Source organism: Pelophylax lessonae (assembly GCF_965119305.1).
Source record: "Pelophylax lessonae genome assembly, chromosome: 7".
Lineage (NCBI taxonomy): Eukaryota > Metazoa > Chordata > Amphibia > Anura > Ranidae > Pelophylax > Pelophylax lessonae.
In genome coordinates, this window is record NC_138774.1 from 51,220,654 (window position 1) to 51,238,659 (window position 18,006).

The 18,006-nt window shown below is 46.5% G+C and overlaps 1 protein-coding gene across 2 annotated transcripts in view; it reads right to left on the minus strand.

Moving 5' to 3' along the window:
* The window catches only part of GPSM3 (G protein signaling modulator 3), a 141,560-nt gene continuing 123,554 nt past the window's right edge, over window positions 1-18,006 (minus strand). For both annotated transcript variants that reach the window (XM_082263885.1, XM_082263884.1), the window contains exons 4-5: window positions 2,750-3,051; window positions 1-351 (exon numbers count right to left, since the gene is read on the minus strand). In XM_082263885.1, coding sequence (XP_082120011.1) covers window positions 205-351; window positions 2,750-3,051 — 449 coding nt within the window. In that variant the 3' untranslated portion in view covers window positions 1-204. The remainder of the gene's footprint in view (window positions 352-2,749; window positions 3,052-18,006) is intronic.

The window sequence follows — 18,006 nt, forward strand, 5'->3', positions numbered from 1 at the left end:
GTGATCCCCATTTAAGATGGTTATTATCTCATATCCAATTTGTGTTCTTCTGAAATAATATCTAGTTTTCTTGACATTGACCTCCACTTTGTATTGTCCACTCTCTGGAGATTAATGACGGACCCATTTGGGCCTGTTTCTACAGTGATGGCTTCATAGTTTACAAATGGTATAAGTACAGTCGGACCAGAAATCATCCTCTTCCTAAGCACAAGCTCCCTTTAGAGGGGCTGGCATCTCCACTCTTTGTTCATCCAAGCGATTTCCCTGAACGCGGAATAAGATATCGAATAGATCTGATGCAGCCTGGGAGATCGGGGGGGAACTGCGCTGGTCGTTCATTCGCTCAGACTAAAAGAAAAAAAAATATAGATTGTAAAAATAAGTTACTCGGAGGGTGCATTGTTTTCTGAATTGTTGTCTCAATGAAAAAATGTATGTTATACTAAATTTTATACTTTTTATACTTTTATACTTTTATACTTAAATTTTATACTTTTATTTTTTTTTATATACAGGCATACCCCGCTTTTAAGTACACAATGGGACCAGAGCATGTATGTAAAACGAAAATGTACTTAAAGTGAAGCAATACCTTTTTCTTTTTTTTTAGGCAAGCTGGCTGGCCACAAATAGGATATGTTGTAGTCCTGGGTCCCCTCACATTGCTCACCAAGTTTGGTATCCCTGACACTTATGGTTTGGGAGTAGTGCCATGTCAAGCTGACCAAGATTTCCCATAGACGCCAATGTTAAAAACTGGGAGTAATGCCATGCCAAGCTGACCAGGCTGTGTCCGTACTCGCGAGTGTACGTAAAGTGAGTGTACTTAAAACGGGGTATGCCTGTATTTATATACTTGCATAACAACAGATATTTTCGAATGTTTTTGTTACGAGTGGGGGAGAAGGCTTTGTGTGTAGAAAGAGGTGGCCAACACGTAGAGAATATTTAGTAACATTCTGTAATGAATATTCTGTAAATAAAGGTACATTGAACTACTATGTATGGCCACTTTTGGGACCCCCCGTAGATCTGTAAATAGGTAGCCCGTGCTCTTTGTATGTGGGTGTAGCACCCTCTGCCACTAGATTAATGCAGGCGAATTTATGTTAAGACTCATGGTTAGTTTGTCAGCCTGGAATTGGGTCTGGGTTACTGCAGGTCAGGCTGGACGACTCACAGATGCAGGCCTCTGGTACCTCCCCCTGGATCTGGAAGTTTGGAAAAACTTCTAGAAGTTAGTAGGCGGAGGCCAGGAGAGCTGATCTGCATATTTGAGGAAACTTGGCCAATCCCAAGATGGAGTGCTGAGGAGACTCTTGGTGGCCTAGGAGGGGTCCCCTGAGTCTGGGGAGGGGAATGGGCAGGAGGGGGCTCTCCCAGTAGGAGCGCTGTATAAACTGTACATATTATAAGGCTGCTTTCACTGATGTGCTATTGGTATGTTTGTACTGTGCTAAAAGGTCAAGAAAAATGCAATAAAAATATTTCTCTGTCAATCCTATAGGACTCCATATGCCTCTGCGCTGAGGGTGCGGTGCGTTTTTAATAATCCTGCATGCTGCATCTTTGGTACGGTTTTCAAAACTGAACCAAAAACACAGGTCCCTATTGAAATGAATAGAAAACACGTAAAAAATGCACCTGCGTTGTGTTTTTTGGTGTGTTTTTTGAGTCACATGTCCACATTTCACAGGTGCATGCTGGGTAATGGGCACCTAGAAAACGCATGGGAAATGCAGCAAAAATGCTTTGCATTGGAGTAGCATGAAAGCAGCAGTATACAGCATTTAGTTCCATTAGCGGGCTGGGGAATTCCCATTATCCCAACATAGTTGAGTTGGGATAAGAACTACTCAGCCATTCACAGGAAGCTTTGAATTTTCTAAATAAGTACATGCCTTCCTCTGATTGGCTGAGGTGGAGATTGTGACATCATCCGCTCTCCTCTCCACCTCAGTTAACCAGAGAAAGCCTTCTATTAATTTGGAAAATATAAGGCTGCATGCATAAGGGTGCTTGTTTTGATGAAGAAAATAGTTTGTTTGGACCAGCTTGGTTGTAGCAGAAAACTGGAGTTCAGCTTTAAATCATTTTGCTTTATTATATTTGTTCACCCCTTGACAGATTCCTTATATACTCCGGTCTGAATAAATAATATGTGATCCCAAAAGTTCACATTCCTGATATGTGGCTCCTGTACCAAGTACTTGTATGAAAAAAGTATCCTGTTTTCTTTGTATTGCTCCTCTTATGCGAAATACCTGGTGTCCCCGCGAGTCCCTCTGCTTTCCTATTTAAAAACTGACCATACTAAGCATGAGAGTACAGCATGGTCAGTTTTCTGGCAGCGCTGGGAACTCAGTCTGCTCTCCTCCGCTGATTAAACACGTGCTCCCCCCCGCACAGCCATATACTGGGAAGATCGGACTGTTGTTTCTCCTCCCCCAGCTCTCCTTATGCAACTGAGAACACAGGAAATGTGATCACTTATAATAAAGGGGGAAAAAGGTATTTATGATTCAATCCTTGCAACTCTGTCAAAACGTTTTTTTGTTTTTATTTTGTATATAGCGACCAGTAACAGCTGTCTAAGACAAGATTTCCCCTCCTTTGGAGAGATGTCAAGTGCCTCAGGGGCCGGAAGAGAAGAGAAATCTTCTCAAAGGGACAGCAATAGCAAAAAAAAAGTTCTTGCTTCGGTTAAACCTTAATAAAACCGTCCTTTGCACATGTCTGCTCTTACCTGGTGCCCTAGGATAGTGTTGTAAAGCTCCTCCTGGGCGGGTATTTTTATGGAAGGAGGTTTTTTCCTCCGACTCCGCCCTGCCCAGGATCCTCCTCTCCTCCTCTGCAGTTCTGTAACAATCCCTTTGTCATCACAGGGAAGAGAAAACTGGCGGTAGTTGGGCATTGAAAAGTGTCGCTTTGGTTGGAGAACCCGTTCAGGCAGGAAGGCTCTTTGTTCATCTAGACGCCTGGTCTGTGCAGTCGAGAGGAGATCAAAAAATTCTTCAGTGTGTAGAGAGAGCATTGAGGCTGAAAGTCCTGAGAGAATAAAAAATATAGCAATTATAGCAATACTGAAGTACCTAGTCCCTGAAATATTGTACTGAACTACAGTTTTGAGGCACCTACAGTATACAGTATATATATCACTCTCCTAGTGTAGCTAGGTAAATTTAGCTCCTCTGTAATTAGAGGAGCAAAATGTTGATTGTTTAGGGTTGCTCAGTGTTTCACAGGCTGCTGCTCTGTTGCTTTTACCTGTCTCTAAGAGGATTCTATAGCCATAGTGGGAAGAAGAACAAGGCATGCAGCCTAAATATTCATTGCACTCCAGCCAATCCCTGGGGAGGTGGGCCCAGTAGGTGGTGAGAAAGCCTATAAATAATCTTAGTCCTGTGCAGCAAGGGGTAGCTTTTCTGGGTCCAGTCCTGCACAAGGAGACCCCCTGTGTAGGGGCTCTCTCCCTGGGGTGCACAACCTTAGAAGAGGCTTTTTAGGAAGACACCGAGGTCCCAGCCTGGCTTAGCGGGGGGGGAGGGGGGGCATTCGCAAGTTAACCACTTTAATACAAGGCACTTCCCTCCCTTCCTGCCCAGGCCAATTTTCCCCTTTTATCGCTGTTGCAATTTGAATGACAATTGCTCGGTCATGCAACACTGTACCTACACCAAATTTATGTCATTTTCCCCTCACAAATAGAGCTTTCTTTTGGTGGTATTTGATCACCTGTGCGATTTTTACTTTTTGCTAAATAAATAAAAAAAGACCGAAAAGTTTGAAAAAAAAGTTTTTTCCTGCACTGATGAGCACTGATGAGACTGCACTGACAGGCACTGATGAGAAGGCACTGATGGGGTGGCACTGATGGGGTGGCACTGATAGGCGGCACTGATAGACGGCACTGATAGGCACTGATATGCGGCACTGATAGGTAACACAGATATGCAGCATTGGTGGGCACTGATAGGCGGCACTGCTGGGTACTGATAGGCGGCATTGATGGACACTGATAGGTGGCACTGATGGGCACTGATAGGTGGCACTGACGGGCACTAATGGGCACTGATAGGCGGCACTGACGGGCACTAATGGGCACTGATGGGTGGCACTGTGGTGTGGTGGCACTGTGGTGGCATAGTGGGCATCCCTGGGGTCATAGTGGGCATCCCTGGTGGATCTAGTGGCATCCCCCCCCCCCGAGGGTCTGCACTGGTAATCAATGATCTGATTACCAGTGCCGACCCCCCCCCCCTGTCAGGGGAGCCGCCGATCGGCGCTCCTTTGCTCGTGCCTGTCAGGCACGAACTAAGGAAAGCCGATCAACGGCTGTTCCTATTTACTATGTGACCAGCCGTGATTGGACACGGCTGATCACATGGTAAAGAGCCTCCGTCAGAGGCTCTTTACCGAGATCGGAGATGTGGCCGCACAGCTCGCACACCCCAAAGGCCGGCCCTGGCCAGAACACTGCTTGCATCAGGGCTATTGGCTCTGGAGAGGAATGCTGAGGCAGGGTACTATGATGTTTTCAGCTACAGTATGTACAGCACCCTGTTGACCCCTCCCACCAGCCATGATCTGCCTGCATTCCATAGAGAGGCACAAAGACCCAGTGATGATGTCACTGGGTCTAAAAAAAAGTATGTGATAAAAACAAATTGATTTTATTAAAAAATATATATATTAGCATCTTGATGAAGGGGAAGGGGGGGATCTGCAGAGGCAGAATGTAAGTAGAATAAAATTGAGCTTTTTTGAAAGTAGAGCTGTTAATGATGAAGCGTGCCTGTTGATATTATAATGAATCCCAAACCCTGTCACTGTCACATTGGCTGAATAGCTTGGTCTACATGCAAATGAAGAGAAAAATATACAGTGCTTTGAAAAAGTATTCATACCCCTTGAGTTTTCCCACATTTTGTCATGTTACAACCAAAAACGTAAATGTATTTTATTATTATTTTATGTGATAGACCGACACAAAGTCGGAAGGAAAAGGATAAATGGTTTTCAACATTTTTTTACAAATAAATATGTGAAAAGTGCGGTGTACGTTGGTATTCAGCCTTTCGGAGTCAATACTTTGTAGAACCGCCTTTTGCTGCATTTACAGCTGCAGGTCTTTTTGGGGATGTCTCTACCAGCTTTGCACATCTAGAGAGTGACATTTTTGCCCATTCTTCTTTGCAAAATAGCTCAAGCTCTGTCAGATTGGATGGAGAGCGTCTTTGAACAGCAATTTTCAAGTCCTGCCACAGATTCTCAATTGGATTTAGGTCTGGACTTTGACTGGGCCATTCTAACACATGGATATGCTTTGATGTAAATCATTTTATTGTAGCCCTGGTTATATGTTTAGGGTTGTTGTCCTGCTGGAAGGTGAACCTCCATCCCAGTCTCAAGTCTCTAAAAATTTTGCAGACTCTAACAGGTTTTCTTCTAAGATTGCCCTGTATTTGGCTCCTTCTATCTTCCCATCAACTCTGACCCGCTTTCATGTCCCTGCTGAAGAAAAGCATCCCCACAACATGATGCAGCCACCGCCATGTTTCATGGTGGGGATTATGTGTTCAGGATGATGTGCGGTGTTAGTTTATGGAAAATTTCAAGGGTTATGAATACTTTTTTTAAGGCACTGTAAATAAAAATGATAAAGAAATAAAAAAATGGGATTTTTGACTTACTGTAAAATTCATTTCTCTGATGTTCATTGACGGACACCGCTCCTGATTCTTCTTAACCATTGGGTTATACTGCCTACTACAGGAGTAAGACCATAGGCAGGAAAAAGCTTGACTACGCCTATGGGGCAGTCCCAGGGGGTATTACTCCCTCTCTCAGCTATAGGCACTCAGTTTTGTTACAAGCAGTGTCAGAAGAAAGCCAACTCCACAGAGGCGCGGGTGCTGTGTCCGTCAATGAATATCAGAGAAATGGATTTTACGGTAAGCCAAAAGTCCCATTTTCTCTTTCGTTTATTGGGGGACACAGCTCCTGATTCTTTTTAACCATTGGGACGTCCCAAAGCAGTGTTAAACATGAGGGGTGGGAAAAACATCAGAAAAAAATTCCAAAGGCTAACCATAGCCAATCAGGTAACACAGAGCTGTAAATACACCCTAAAAGAGGACCGGACAGGGAAAGGAGGAACCTGAACCTTGATGGAATAGGCCTGAACCACCATCTGTCTGGTCCATGTGGAAATGGTCACAGAGCAAGTGGAGCACTATAGAGTCTGACTTCCTAAAAGACCCTGTAGCTGCCAGGTACACCCTAATTGCCCGGACCACATCCAAGACATTCAATGCAATTTCCTTCGGATGTTTAGGCCTGGAACACAGGGAAGGCAACACAATGTCTTCAGTCAAATTAAAGTCAGAGACCACCCTAGGAAGGAATAACGGACAGAAACAAAGCCTTATCCTTATTAATCACTATACAGTGAAAGACAGGATAACGCCGCCAGTTCCGACAACCCGCGTGCAGAGGTGAAAGCCACCAAAAAAGGCCACCTTCTAGGACAGCGAAAGCAGTAAAAGCTCCCGAATATTTTCAAAGAGAGGCTTCTGTAGAGCTAAAATGTCCCAAGGCGGCAACGGAGCCCGCACTGAAGGAACCAAATGTCGGACACCCTGAAGAAAGGTACGCACCAGGGAGTGTTTGGCCAAGGGTCGTTGGAAAAAAAACGCCAAAGCCGACACCTGCCCCTTGATGGTACTCAATGCCAATTTCTGTTCAACCCTCCGTTGAAGGAAGGTTAAGTTTCCCGAGGAGCGAGGATGAACCCCAAGAGACTCACACCAATCAATGTAGTTCTTCCAGGTGCAACGGTAGATCTTCCTAGAGGTAGATTTCCTAGCTTTCAACAGCGTAGGAATCACCGACTCCGACAAACCTCCATCCTTCAGCACCTGCCGTTTAACAGCCAAGCCGTCAACATCAGCGACTGTGAAGCAGGATGGAAGATTGGTCCTTGGGACAGCAGATCCCCCCTGAGAGGAAGTCCCCAAGGAGCAGCGGTGACCAGCTGTACTAGATAGGCGTACCAAGACCGGCGAGGCCTGGAGCCACTAGAATGACCGGAATCCTTTCTGCCAAGATCCTGCACAGGAGTTGTGGCAGGAGTTCGAGAGGACTGGAACAAATCGGCAGCCCACCTTACAATGCCGGCTACTTACCGAGCCGCCAGGACACTTCTTGTGCCCCCTTGGTGATTGACATAGACCACGGCCGTGACCTTGCCCGAATGAATTTGTACCGGACATCCCTGAAGACGAATTGTCCAATGAGCCAGTCAAGTCTGAGCGCTCAAAGTTCCAGTACCGTACATTAATTGTCAGACTCCAGACCCCCTGAGCAAATCTGTGCTGAGGATGCCTCAGCATCAGACAACCGTCCTATCCGTGGCGACAACCGTCCAGTACAGAGGGAGTAGGATTTTCCCTGTCAAAGTGATGGAGAATGAAGCCTCCTCTAGAGACCGTGGATCCTTGTCCTATTTCACCAGAATCTCTTTTGCAGAGATCTTGTGTGGAACTGTGCAAACAGAACGCCCCATCAGGCCCAGCATCCGCATGTAATCCGCTCTATTTTTAAAAATTGAATGCACTGACACACACACTGCATCACCAGCACCTTTTCATGCACAGGTATAGGAGCAGAGGAATCATCCTCGCTATCTGAGCACTATCTGGATGCAGACCCAGCAGGGTGACTCGTGTCTGCGGAGGTCGAAAAAATTTCAGGACCTGATTTAACAATCAGGGGAGGGCTGCTGACTGGGATCCGGCAGGGGGACGCCCACTGAGGCCCCATCACGGGACCAACTACTGGACCCCGCAAAAAGGGGACAAGGGGAGCCCCTCCACAGAGGCCCACCTAATAGGAAATAGCCCCCTTAAAAAGGGGGCCACCCGCCGTGACGCGGACGCGCAGGCAGGGCATCCTAATGGTCCTGTAGCACTAAAAAGGGGCAGGTGCCCCGCACAATAATAGCGGCAAGGCTGTCATCAAAAATATGACCCACCCCCCACAGTGCCACCCCTTCCAAGGGATGTGCCAAGGTGACTTCATAGCCTAGCAGGCTGCAAGCTGCGGCCTACATTTTCATGGAGGCTCAGGCACAAGTTCACAGATCCTAGTACGGCAGATGCCCAAGGGAAGAGTGGGGCTTCAGCCAAACTCACTGGGGCCGCCCACCAACAGAGGCGCCCAACTCGGCCGCACAGCTAGCAAGACGCTGCATAAAATTTTGTGGGTGCCCAGCTGCCTGGATGTGAGCCTCAGTGAAGCCAACCACCCAGGGGCAGCGGAGGGGAGGGCGGATGCCCAAACAGGAGGCAGTGGCTTCAGCCACCCTCACAGGGGCAGCCCCACATTGTTTCCGACCAGTGGGCCACAAAGCCACAGCCTTAATTTTTGGCCGAATCTGGCCGCGTGAGACGCGGATCCGCGGATGCTAAACCATCCACTCCTCCAGCCCAACAACCACCACAGGGAGCCCAGAGGATATCCCTGCCCTAGTCACCAACTCCCAGGGTGGCAGGGAACCCTGCTCAACCCCCCTGTTGCGCACCAGGAAAAACACAATCAGCAGCAACAAGCCCCCCTTTAGAGCATGTGGCAAAAGCCAACTCATAACCTCACCCAGGGAGGAGGGCCGAAAGACCCACAGTTACCACTGAAAGTTAAGAGGGGCTGGGGGGAAAGAGGGGAACCCGAGGGTCCCACCATCCCAGGAAGGGGCCCACGTCCACCCCAAAACCCTTAAGGAGTAGAGGGGGACAGCTACTTTCCATACCAGGAACAGAGTGGGCACCTCTCTGGACAGACCAACGCTCCATCGGAATGTGGAAAGAACGCTGCGTCTCAGACCGAGGCCAGGCCGTATGCGCCCTCGCGAGACGTTTGACTCGCAGGCCTACCCCCCCGTCCAGTGGGGTTATGTCGCGGCCAACCTAGCGTGGAGTGGAGGCTGGTTGCGCTCACTGGCCAGACTGGGGGGACCCTCTGGATCTAGATTATCCATCAACCAGTCTGGCAATTGATTGTAGATTCTCACAGGAACAAAATAAGAAAGATAGGAAAAAAATCAATTTAAAAATAAAAATTCGCCAGGACCAGAGATCCCAGCAAGGAACTAGGTCCTTACTCCTGACTAGGCAGAAAAAAAACTGAGTGCCTATAGCTGAGAGTGGGTGTATACCCCCCCTGGGACTGCCCATAGGCGTAGTCAACCTTTTCCCTGCCTAGTGTCCTACTCCTGTAGCAGTATAACTCAATGGTTAGGAAGAATCAAGAGCTGTGTCCATCAATGAACGAAAGAGAAAATAATATTAATATACCAAATACAGGCGGTCCTCGGGTTACAAACATCTGACTTACAAACAACTCCTACTTACAAACGGGGGGGAGACAACAGGAAGTGAGGAGAAATCTCCCCCTAGGAAAGGAAATTCACTCCTGTAGAGTTATCATGGGAAAAAGTTGTATCCACTGAAGCTTTATCACTAATCCTTGTTTCCACAACAACCCAAAATTTTCAAAATCCAGTTGTCATAGGGACAGAAAATGAGGTGAAATCTTCTGAACAGGGGCACAGACAGCAAAACAAATGTTACAGGGGTGTTACCCCTTCCCTAAGCTATCAAAAAAAACTTAAAAATGATTCTTTTGGCTGGAGGTAAACTTAAAAAATGTACCTGTTCCGACTTACAAATTCAACTTAAGAACAAACCTACAGTCCCTATCTTGTTCGTAACCCGGGGACCACCTGTACTGTGATTACATGTATTAACCACATACAATTACAAGAACACAATATTTTTTTTTGTTAGTGGTCGCTTGAGTCCTTAAGGGTCCTTTCACACAGGCGATCCGATCAGATCCGCCTGTCAGTTTTTCCATGCATACCTATGGGGCAGCAGATGTCAGGGGAGACATCTCTGCTGACACCCGCTGCTATCTGATTCCGATCCTGTCCCTTAAATCCGGACAGATGGAAACCCTATTTTCCATCCGTCTGGAGGATGGGATCGGATGAGAACGGACAGGCGGTCCATTCTCATCCGATCTGCCCATAGAGGACAGCGGGGATCTGAAAGCTCCGTCTCTGCACAAAAAGCGAAGACAGAGCTGTCATCTGCCTGATCAGTGGGGATCGGCGGATCGATCCCGCGCTGAGGAGAGAACGGACCTCGTCGGATTGCGCACCGTGTGAAAGGACCCTAACTGGGATGGCAAGGAGTGCATTTGGACACGACTTGCATTTACAAAAAAAAACATGCATTTAATGATGTACTGTATTGCCGAATACACAGCTGCATTATTTTAATCTAATTACATTGTATTTAATATCTATCAGGAGTTTAGCTTTAATGTTTTAAGTCTTTCACGGTCAATCCACAACTAAACAAATAAAAGAAAGACAAGAAATATAAAATCTTTGGAGGAGTTTCCGTTTTTGCTCTGGGCTCATACTGGTCATGTAGAAGAATCATACTGCAGTAAACTAACTACACCACAAGATGGCGCAGCAGTGCCACTAATATAATATGCTCCCTATAGACATGTTGTAAATAAATCTAATCAGGTAGCAGCAGCATTGACTCTATAAAAAGTTTATTTTGGGCCATGTGTACATTTACAGTTTCCAGAATTGTGCTCCTGTCCTTCCCACCACAGAGAAAGCTCATTCCTTGCCCAGGTCATTCATTATATAAATTCCAGCACACAATGGGAATTGAAAATGCAGAAAAAAAATTGTATGTAAATGGGTGCATATTGGTAACATATATTTGCATGCTGATGTGTTTTTAACAACTTAAGCCCCGGAAGATTTTACCCCCTTCCTGACCAGGGTTTTTTTGCGATTTTTTACTGCGTGAATTTAACGGACAATTGAGCGGTCGTGTGATGCTGTATCTAAACGAATTTGACGTCCTTTTTTTCCCACAAACAGAGCTTTCTTTTGGTGGTATTTGATCACCTGTGCGATTTTTACTTTTTGCGCTATAAACAAAAAAGTGCGTCAATTTTGCAAAAATAACAATATTTTTCACATTTTTTTATATGAATTCCCCCCAAAAAAATGTAAAAATCAAAATTTTTTAACATTTTTGGCCAATTTGTTTTCTGCTACATATGTTTGGTTAAAAAAAATTGCAAAAAGCGTATTTTGATTGGTTTGCGCAAAAGTTATTGCGTTTACTAACTAAGGGAAAGATTTCGGTCATTTTTGGTGGGTTTTTTTTAACGCGTAATGGCGGTGATCTGCATTTTTTTTTTGCGGTACTGCGACATTGCGGCGGACATATCGGACCCTTGACTGACATTTTTGACACTTTTGGGGTTACCAGTGACATTACTACAGTAATCAGTGCTATACATATGCACTGTTACTGCAAAATGACACTGGCAGGGAAGGGGTTAACTTTATTGGGGAGGGATGGGTTAAGTGTGTCCCTAGGGGCGTGCTTCTAACTGTGATTGGCTGTGGCTACTAGTGTAGGAACAGTGATCAACGGTCCTACATAGTAGAACCGTATGATCACTGTTTCTACACAGGGGAGAATGACAGGCGGCTTGTTTACATTAGCCGCCTGCCTTTCTCCCTCTCCCCCGACGATCGCCGAGTGACCGGCGGACATCGGGTCCGCCGGTCACACGCACTGACTTCCCTGTGAACGAGCCGCGGAGGGCGCACGCCTCCGTGGGCGCGAGCTCGCCCGCTATTGGCTCACAAGGAAGTCACAGGCAAGCGACGTAGATCTACGTCACTTTGCCTGGCCGGGGCTGACCGCCGCAGTAAATAGTCGTGCGGCGATCGGCAACCGGTTAACAAACCATTCTGCAATGTAAATGGAACCTGAAAAGAGCGTACAGTCAGTGAACTGCTAATAATATTCAGCTAACCCTGCAGCTGTGCTAAAGTCAGAAATCCCATTCTATATCCTATAATCTGACTCCAATATTATGTACCATGGCCAAAATCCAGAGAGCACCATACCCGTGGAGTGCAGGGGTATTCAGTCCAATATCTGTGCTGTGTATCTTCTGTTTTCTCTGTTATATGTATAGCCAATGAGATTCCAACTTCAAAGTCATGCTTACAGTGTTACTAAACCCACTAAAGTAAAATCAGTCTGTATATACAGCAAAGTATGCTTGTTATACTCACTGTGGAATCTAAGGGGTTATCCCTCTGCATTGTGTAAAATGGGTGTTTGATTCTGTCTTTTGTGATCCTCCCCTTCTTCAAATGTCCCCTATCCATCTGCTGAATGAACAGAGCCTTGGAAGAACTCAGAGCATGCTCAGTTTGGTGTGTATTGCTAGAGAGTTTTGGTTTTTTTTTTTTGGGGGGGGGGGGGGTTAAATGGAATTAGCGCAGGTCCAATCAGCACTGTCCAGACAGAGGGTCAGGGGTTATGCAGCTTAGACAAGTGCAATTCATTTTGTTCCAAATAAATATTCGGACATATTTTTTAAAATTCAGAGATTTGGATATATCCTAATCCCCGAATTATAGTCAAATTCTCTGAATATCAAAAAGAAATTTGTCTGAATTTCCAAAATTTGAATTGAAATTTCGACTTGAATTTTACATAGAATTCTATTCGAATTCGATCTGTAAAAATATTGCTGAAATCAAAGACCCATTTGGAAATAATTCTGTATTTGTTAAGCCAAAGATGATTTAAAGAGTCATTGTATTCATTTGATGAAGATTTTTCTTTTGTTCATTGACTTTGCAAGTGTAAAATTGATCAAAAGAAACCAGTAAAATATAAATCTTTGAAATCATTTGTACCTGACATTATTTTTTCTCAGCTGGCTAAAACTTCTGCACAGTATTGTACATGTAGTAAAATGATGAAAGTAAAGGCCCGTACACACGTACCGATTGTCGGCCGAAAATGTTCGGCCGCCGAACGATCGGCCGATTTTCGGCTTGTTAGTATGATGCTTCCGACAGCCGACAGCGCACTTTCGGCCGAACAGAATCTGTCGTGCAGGCATTAAAATTTTTGTATGCCGACACCAGAACGGCCGATTGTTCGCCAGTCAGTACAGATTTCGGCCGACAGACAGCAGATTTGTAAGACTGGGCATGCTCAGAAAAGAAAAAAGACAAGGAAAGTTAACCATCTATCTATATATCTATATCTATATCTATATTTTGAATAAATGTATTATTAACCACTTGCCGACCGGTCACGTTGACTGTACTGCGGCAAAGTGGCTCGTTCCCGTCCAGCAACGTAGACCTACGTCGCCGGACTCCTCTCCTTGTGGGAGGCGCGCGCGCCGCCGGAGGCTCGCTCCCACTGTATTCAGTCACAGCGGGAGTCGGGCCAGGGGAGGAGCGGCGGTGATCCCCACCGCTCTTCCCCGATCGTCGGGGAAATCGAGTCTGGAGATCCGCCCGCCTGTGTAAACAAAGCGGGCGGATCTCCTAAGTGATAGACAGGGTCAGATTGCAGGGTTCAGCATAGCTGAACATGCGATCTGTCCCTGTGTCACCTAGTCCCCTCCCCCCACACATGTCAGTAAGCACCAGGCATACATTAACCCCCCCCGCTCCAATAAAATTAACCCCTTCCCTGCCAGTGTCATTTTTACAGTAACAGTGCATATGTATAGCACTGATTACTGTAGTAATGTCACTGGTACCCCCAAAAGTGTAAAAAATGTCAGTCAAGGGTCCGATCTGTCCGCCGCAATATCGCAGTCCCGCAAAAAAAATCGCAGACAAAAAAAAATGACAGAAATCTTTCCCTTTGTTAGTAAACGCAATAACTTTTGCGCAAACCAATCAAAATACGCTTATTGTGATTTTTTTTACCAAACATAGGTAGCAGAAGACAAATTGGCCAAAAATTTAAAAAAATTTTGATTTTTACATTTTTTTTTGGGGGGGGGGGGGAATTTCATATAAAAAAATGGGAAAAATATTGTTATTTTTTCAAAATTTACGCTCTTTTTTCATTTATAGCACAAAAAGTAAAAATCGCACAGGTGATCAAATACCACCAAAAGAAAGCTCTGTTTGTGGGGAAAAAAGGACGTAAATTTCGTTTGGGTACGGTGTCGCACGACCGCGCAATTGTCAGTTAAAGTCACACAGTGCTGAATCGCAAAAAGTGGCCTGGACGTAAGACAGCAAAATCCTCCGGTGGTAAAGTGGTTAAAGCGGAGTTCCACCCTGAAAAATTTTTTTTAGATAAAAATACCCCTGGGACAGTGAGGGCTAGTGCATTTAACCACTTGCCGACCGCCGCAAGTACATTTACTGCGGCGGTCAGCCCCTCCTGGGCAAAGTGACGTAGTACTACTTCGCTCGCCCAGGAGCCTGTAGGGAGGCGCGCTCCCGCCCCCGCTCATTCACTGAGGTCCCCGCGCGAGTGACCGGCGGCTCCGATGTCCGCCGGCCACTCGCGATCTCCCGCTGGAGAGGAAGAAAGGCAGGCGGCAGATGTAAACAAAGCGGCCTGTCATTCTCCCTGGTGTAACAGCAGAGATCATACGATCCTACTATGTAGGATCGTATGTCTCTGTGCTTACATCAAAAGCCACGCCCCTCTACAGTTAGAATCACACCCCTAGGGACACACTTAACCCCTTGATCTCTAATAAAGTTAACCCCTTCACTGCCAGTGTCATTTTTACAGTAACAGTGCATATGTATAGCACTGATCACTGTAGTAATGTCACTGGTACCCCCAAAAGTGTCAAAAATGTCAGTCAGGGGTCCGATCTGTCCGCTGCAATGTCGCAGTCCCGCAAAAAAAAATCGCAGATCGCCGCCATTACTAGTTAAAAATAAAACAATAAAAATTACATAAATCGTTCCCTTAGTTAGTAAACGCAAAAACTTTTGCGCAAACCAATCAAAATACGCCCATTGTGATTTTTTTTTTACCAAAAATATGTAGCAGAAAACAAATTGGCCTAAAATGTTAAAAAAATTTGATTTTAAATTTTTTTGGGGGAATTTCATATAAAAAAATGTGAAAAATTTTGTTATTTTTTCAAAATTGATGCTCTTTTTTTGTTTATAGCGCAAAAAGTAAAAATCGCACAGGTGATCAAATACCACCAAAAGAAAGCCCCGTTTGTGGGAAAAAAAGGACGTCAATTTCATTTGGGTACAGCGTCGCACGACCGTGCGATTGTCCGTTAAAGTCACGCAGTGCCGAATCGCAAAATAGGCCCTGGTCTTTGAGCAGCCAAATCCTCCAGGGCTTAAGTGGTTAAGCAACTTTAGCCTCTGAACTGTCCCCTGTTTCACTTACCTGTAAGAAGAAATACTTACCTTGAAAATGTCCTGTCCAGCGCTGCCATCTCAGCTGTGGGCAGCTGAAGCCGGAGCGTCCTCTTCGGTGACGTCGGAGTCCCAGAATGCCCTGCTCGTCACTTCCGGTGCAGGCCCGTCATCCCTGCACAGCTTCTGGGCATGCCTGAGAAGTACCTGAATCTGGCCTTTTATCAGCCTCTTGGAGGAGCCAATCATTTCAGGTGCTGACAAGAAGCATGCTGATAGGAGGGGGGAGTAGAGTGACAGAAAGATGAGCTGCTTCTCCTTTCACTGTCAAGTCACAAGTTGGGGGCGGATCCAGGACGACCTGGGCTGAGGAAGTGGGAAGAATGATGCTGGCCACCAGACTGAGGACATCTAGTGGCAGAATAAAGTACTGCAGGAGAAATCTATAGAATTAAGGTGAGTATTACAACAAAAGCTGGTTTTGTGCCTTGCTCTTTCTGTCTTGTTATTTTTGGCTAAGGGAATGCTTTAAGCTTTAACCACTTCAATACCAGGCACTTTCACCCCCTTCCTGCCCAGGCCAATTTTCAACTTTTAGCGCTGTTGCATTTTGAATTACAATTGCGCAGTCATGCAACGCTGTACCTACACCAAATTTATGTAATTTTTTTCCCACATATAGAGCTTTCTTTTGGTGATATTTGATCACTGCAAGGTTTTTTATATTTTGCTAATGAAATAAGAAAAAGACCAAAAAGTTTGAAAGAAAAAAAAAGATTATGTTTATTTTATAAAATTTTGTAAATACATACATTTTTTCCTGCACTGATGAGCACTGATAAGGGCCGCACTGACAGGCACTGATGAGGAGGCACTGATATGCAGCACTGATGGGCACTGATAGGTAGCACTGATATGCAGCATTGGTGGGCACTGATAAGCGGCATGATGGGCACTGATAGGTCGGCACTGATGGGCACTGATAGGCAGCACTGATGGGCACTCATAGGCAGCACTGATGGGCACTAAAAGGGGGCACTGGTGGGCGTCACTGACAGATTGCAATGATGGGCACTGGTGGGCAGCACTGATAGATGGCAATGATGGGCAGCACCGATGAGGAGGGCACTGACAGGGTCCTTGAGCACTGATTAACATCCCTGGTGGCATGGATGGGCAATCCTTGGTGGCTCTAGTGGCATCCCCCAGGGGTCTGCACTGGTAATCAGTGCTCTGATTACCAGCACAGACCCCCCCCCCCCTCGTCAGGAGAGCCGCAAATCGGCTATCCTCCACTCGCGCCAGTCAGGCACGAACTGAGGAAATTTATCAACGGCACTTCCTATTTACTATGTGGCCAGCTGTGATTGGACACAACTGGTCACATGGTAAAGAGCCTACATCATACACCGCACCACCGATCCCCGCTCTGCACGCCCCCGGTCTATCCTGCTGGACGTCATATGATGCCCAGTCAGGATAGTGCAACCACTTTGCGGCTGTCATTTTGCTATATGACGATCGGGAAATGGTTAATTTTTCATTCTGTCTTGAATAAAGCTATTGTCTCTGATATACCTGTATACACCCGCTGTCAACTGCCAATCTGCAACAGCTGGAGGAATTAAGCCAGCAAGGAACAGATTGGACCTTATCATTTCTCACCAGCTGCCTAGCTCCCATGAAACACACCAGGAAATGTACTGAAACACGCTATTCAGAATGTGTTTGCTCCTACCCATCATTTATGGGAGCAGATCGGTCACCTGGGTTATTCTGTTATCAGTCTTTTATTTTTGTGTTTGTTTCTTGATAATCATTTTATTGCTTCTTCAAAAGAAGGATGTAAATCACAGATAACGATAACGGGTGGAGGAAAAGAGGAAGTAATAATATCTGATACAAGTTTATTCCTGAAGTCATAAAATATGTTGATATTACATGGAAATTCACTTGAAATGTAACTGCGTATTAGAGACAGCCACGCTAGTTATCAGAGGAGGGTCAGGCAGGGAGGCAGAGGGTCAGGCTGGGAGGCAGAGGGTCAGAATGGGAGGCAGAGGGTCAGACTGGGAGGCAGAGGGTCAGGCTGGGAGGCAGAGGGTCAGACTGGGAGGCAGAGGGTCAGGCAGAGAGGCAGAGGGTCAGGCTGGGAGGCAGAGGGTCAGGCTGGGAGTCAGAGGGTCAGACTGGGAGGCAGAGGGTCAGACTGGGAGGCACAGGGTCAGGCTGGGCGGCAGAGGGTCAGGCAGGGAGGCAGAGGGTCAACCAGAGAGGCAGAGGGTCAGGCTGGGAGTCAGAGGGTCAGACTGGGAGGCAGAGGGTTAGGCAGAGAGGCAGAGGGTCAGGCAGAGAGGCAGAGGGTCAGGCTGGGAGTCAGAGGGTCAGACTGGGAGGCAGAGGGTCAGGCAGAGAGGCAGAGGGTCAGGCAGAGGGTCAGGCTGGGAGGCAGAGGGTCAGGCTGGGAGTCAGAGGGTCAGACTGGGAGGCAGAGGGTCAGGCAGGAAGTCAGAGGGTCAGGCAGGAAGTCAGAGGGTCAGGCTGGGAGGCAGAGGGTCAGGGAGGGAGGCAGAGGGTCAGACTGGGAGGCAGAGGGTCAGGCAGGGAGGCAGAGGGTCAGACTGGGAGGCAGAGGGTCAGACTGGGAGGCACAGGGTCAGACTGGGAGGCAGAGGGTCAGGTTGGGAGGCACAGGGTCAGACTGGGAGGCACAGGGTCAGGCTTGGAGG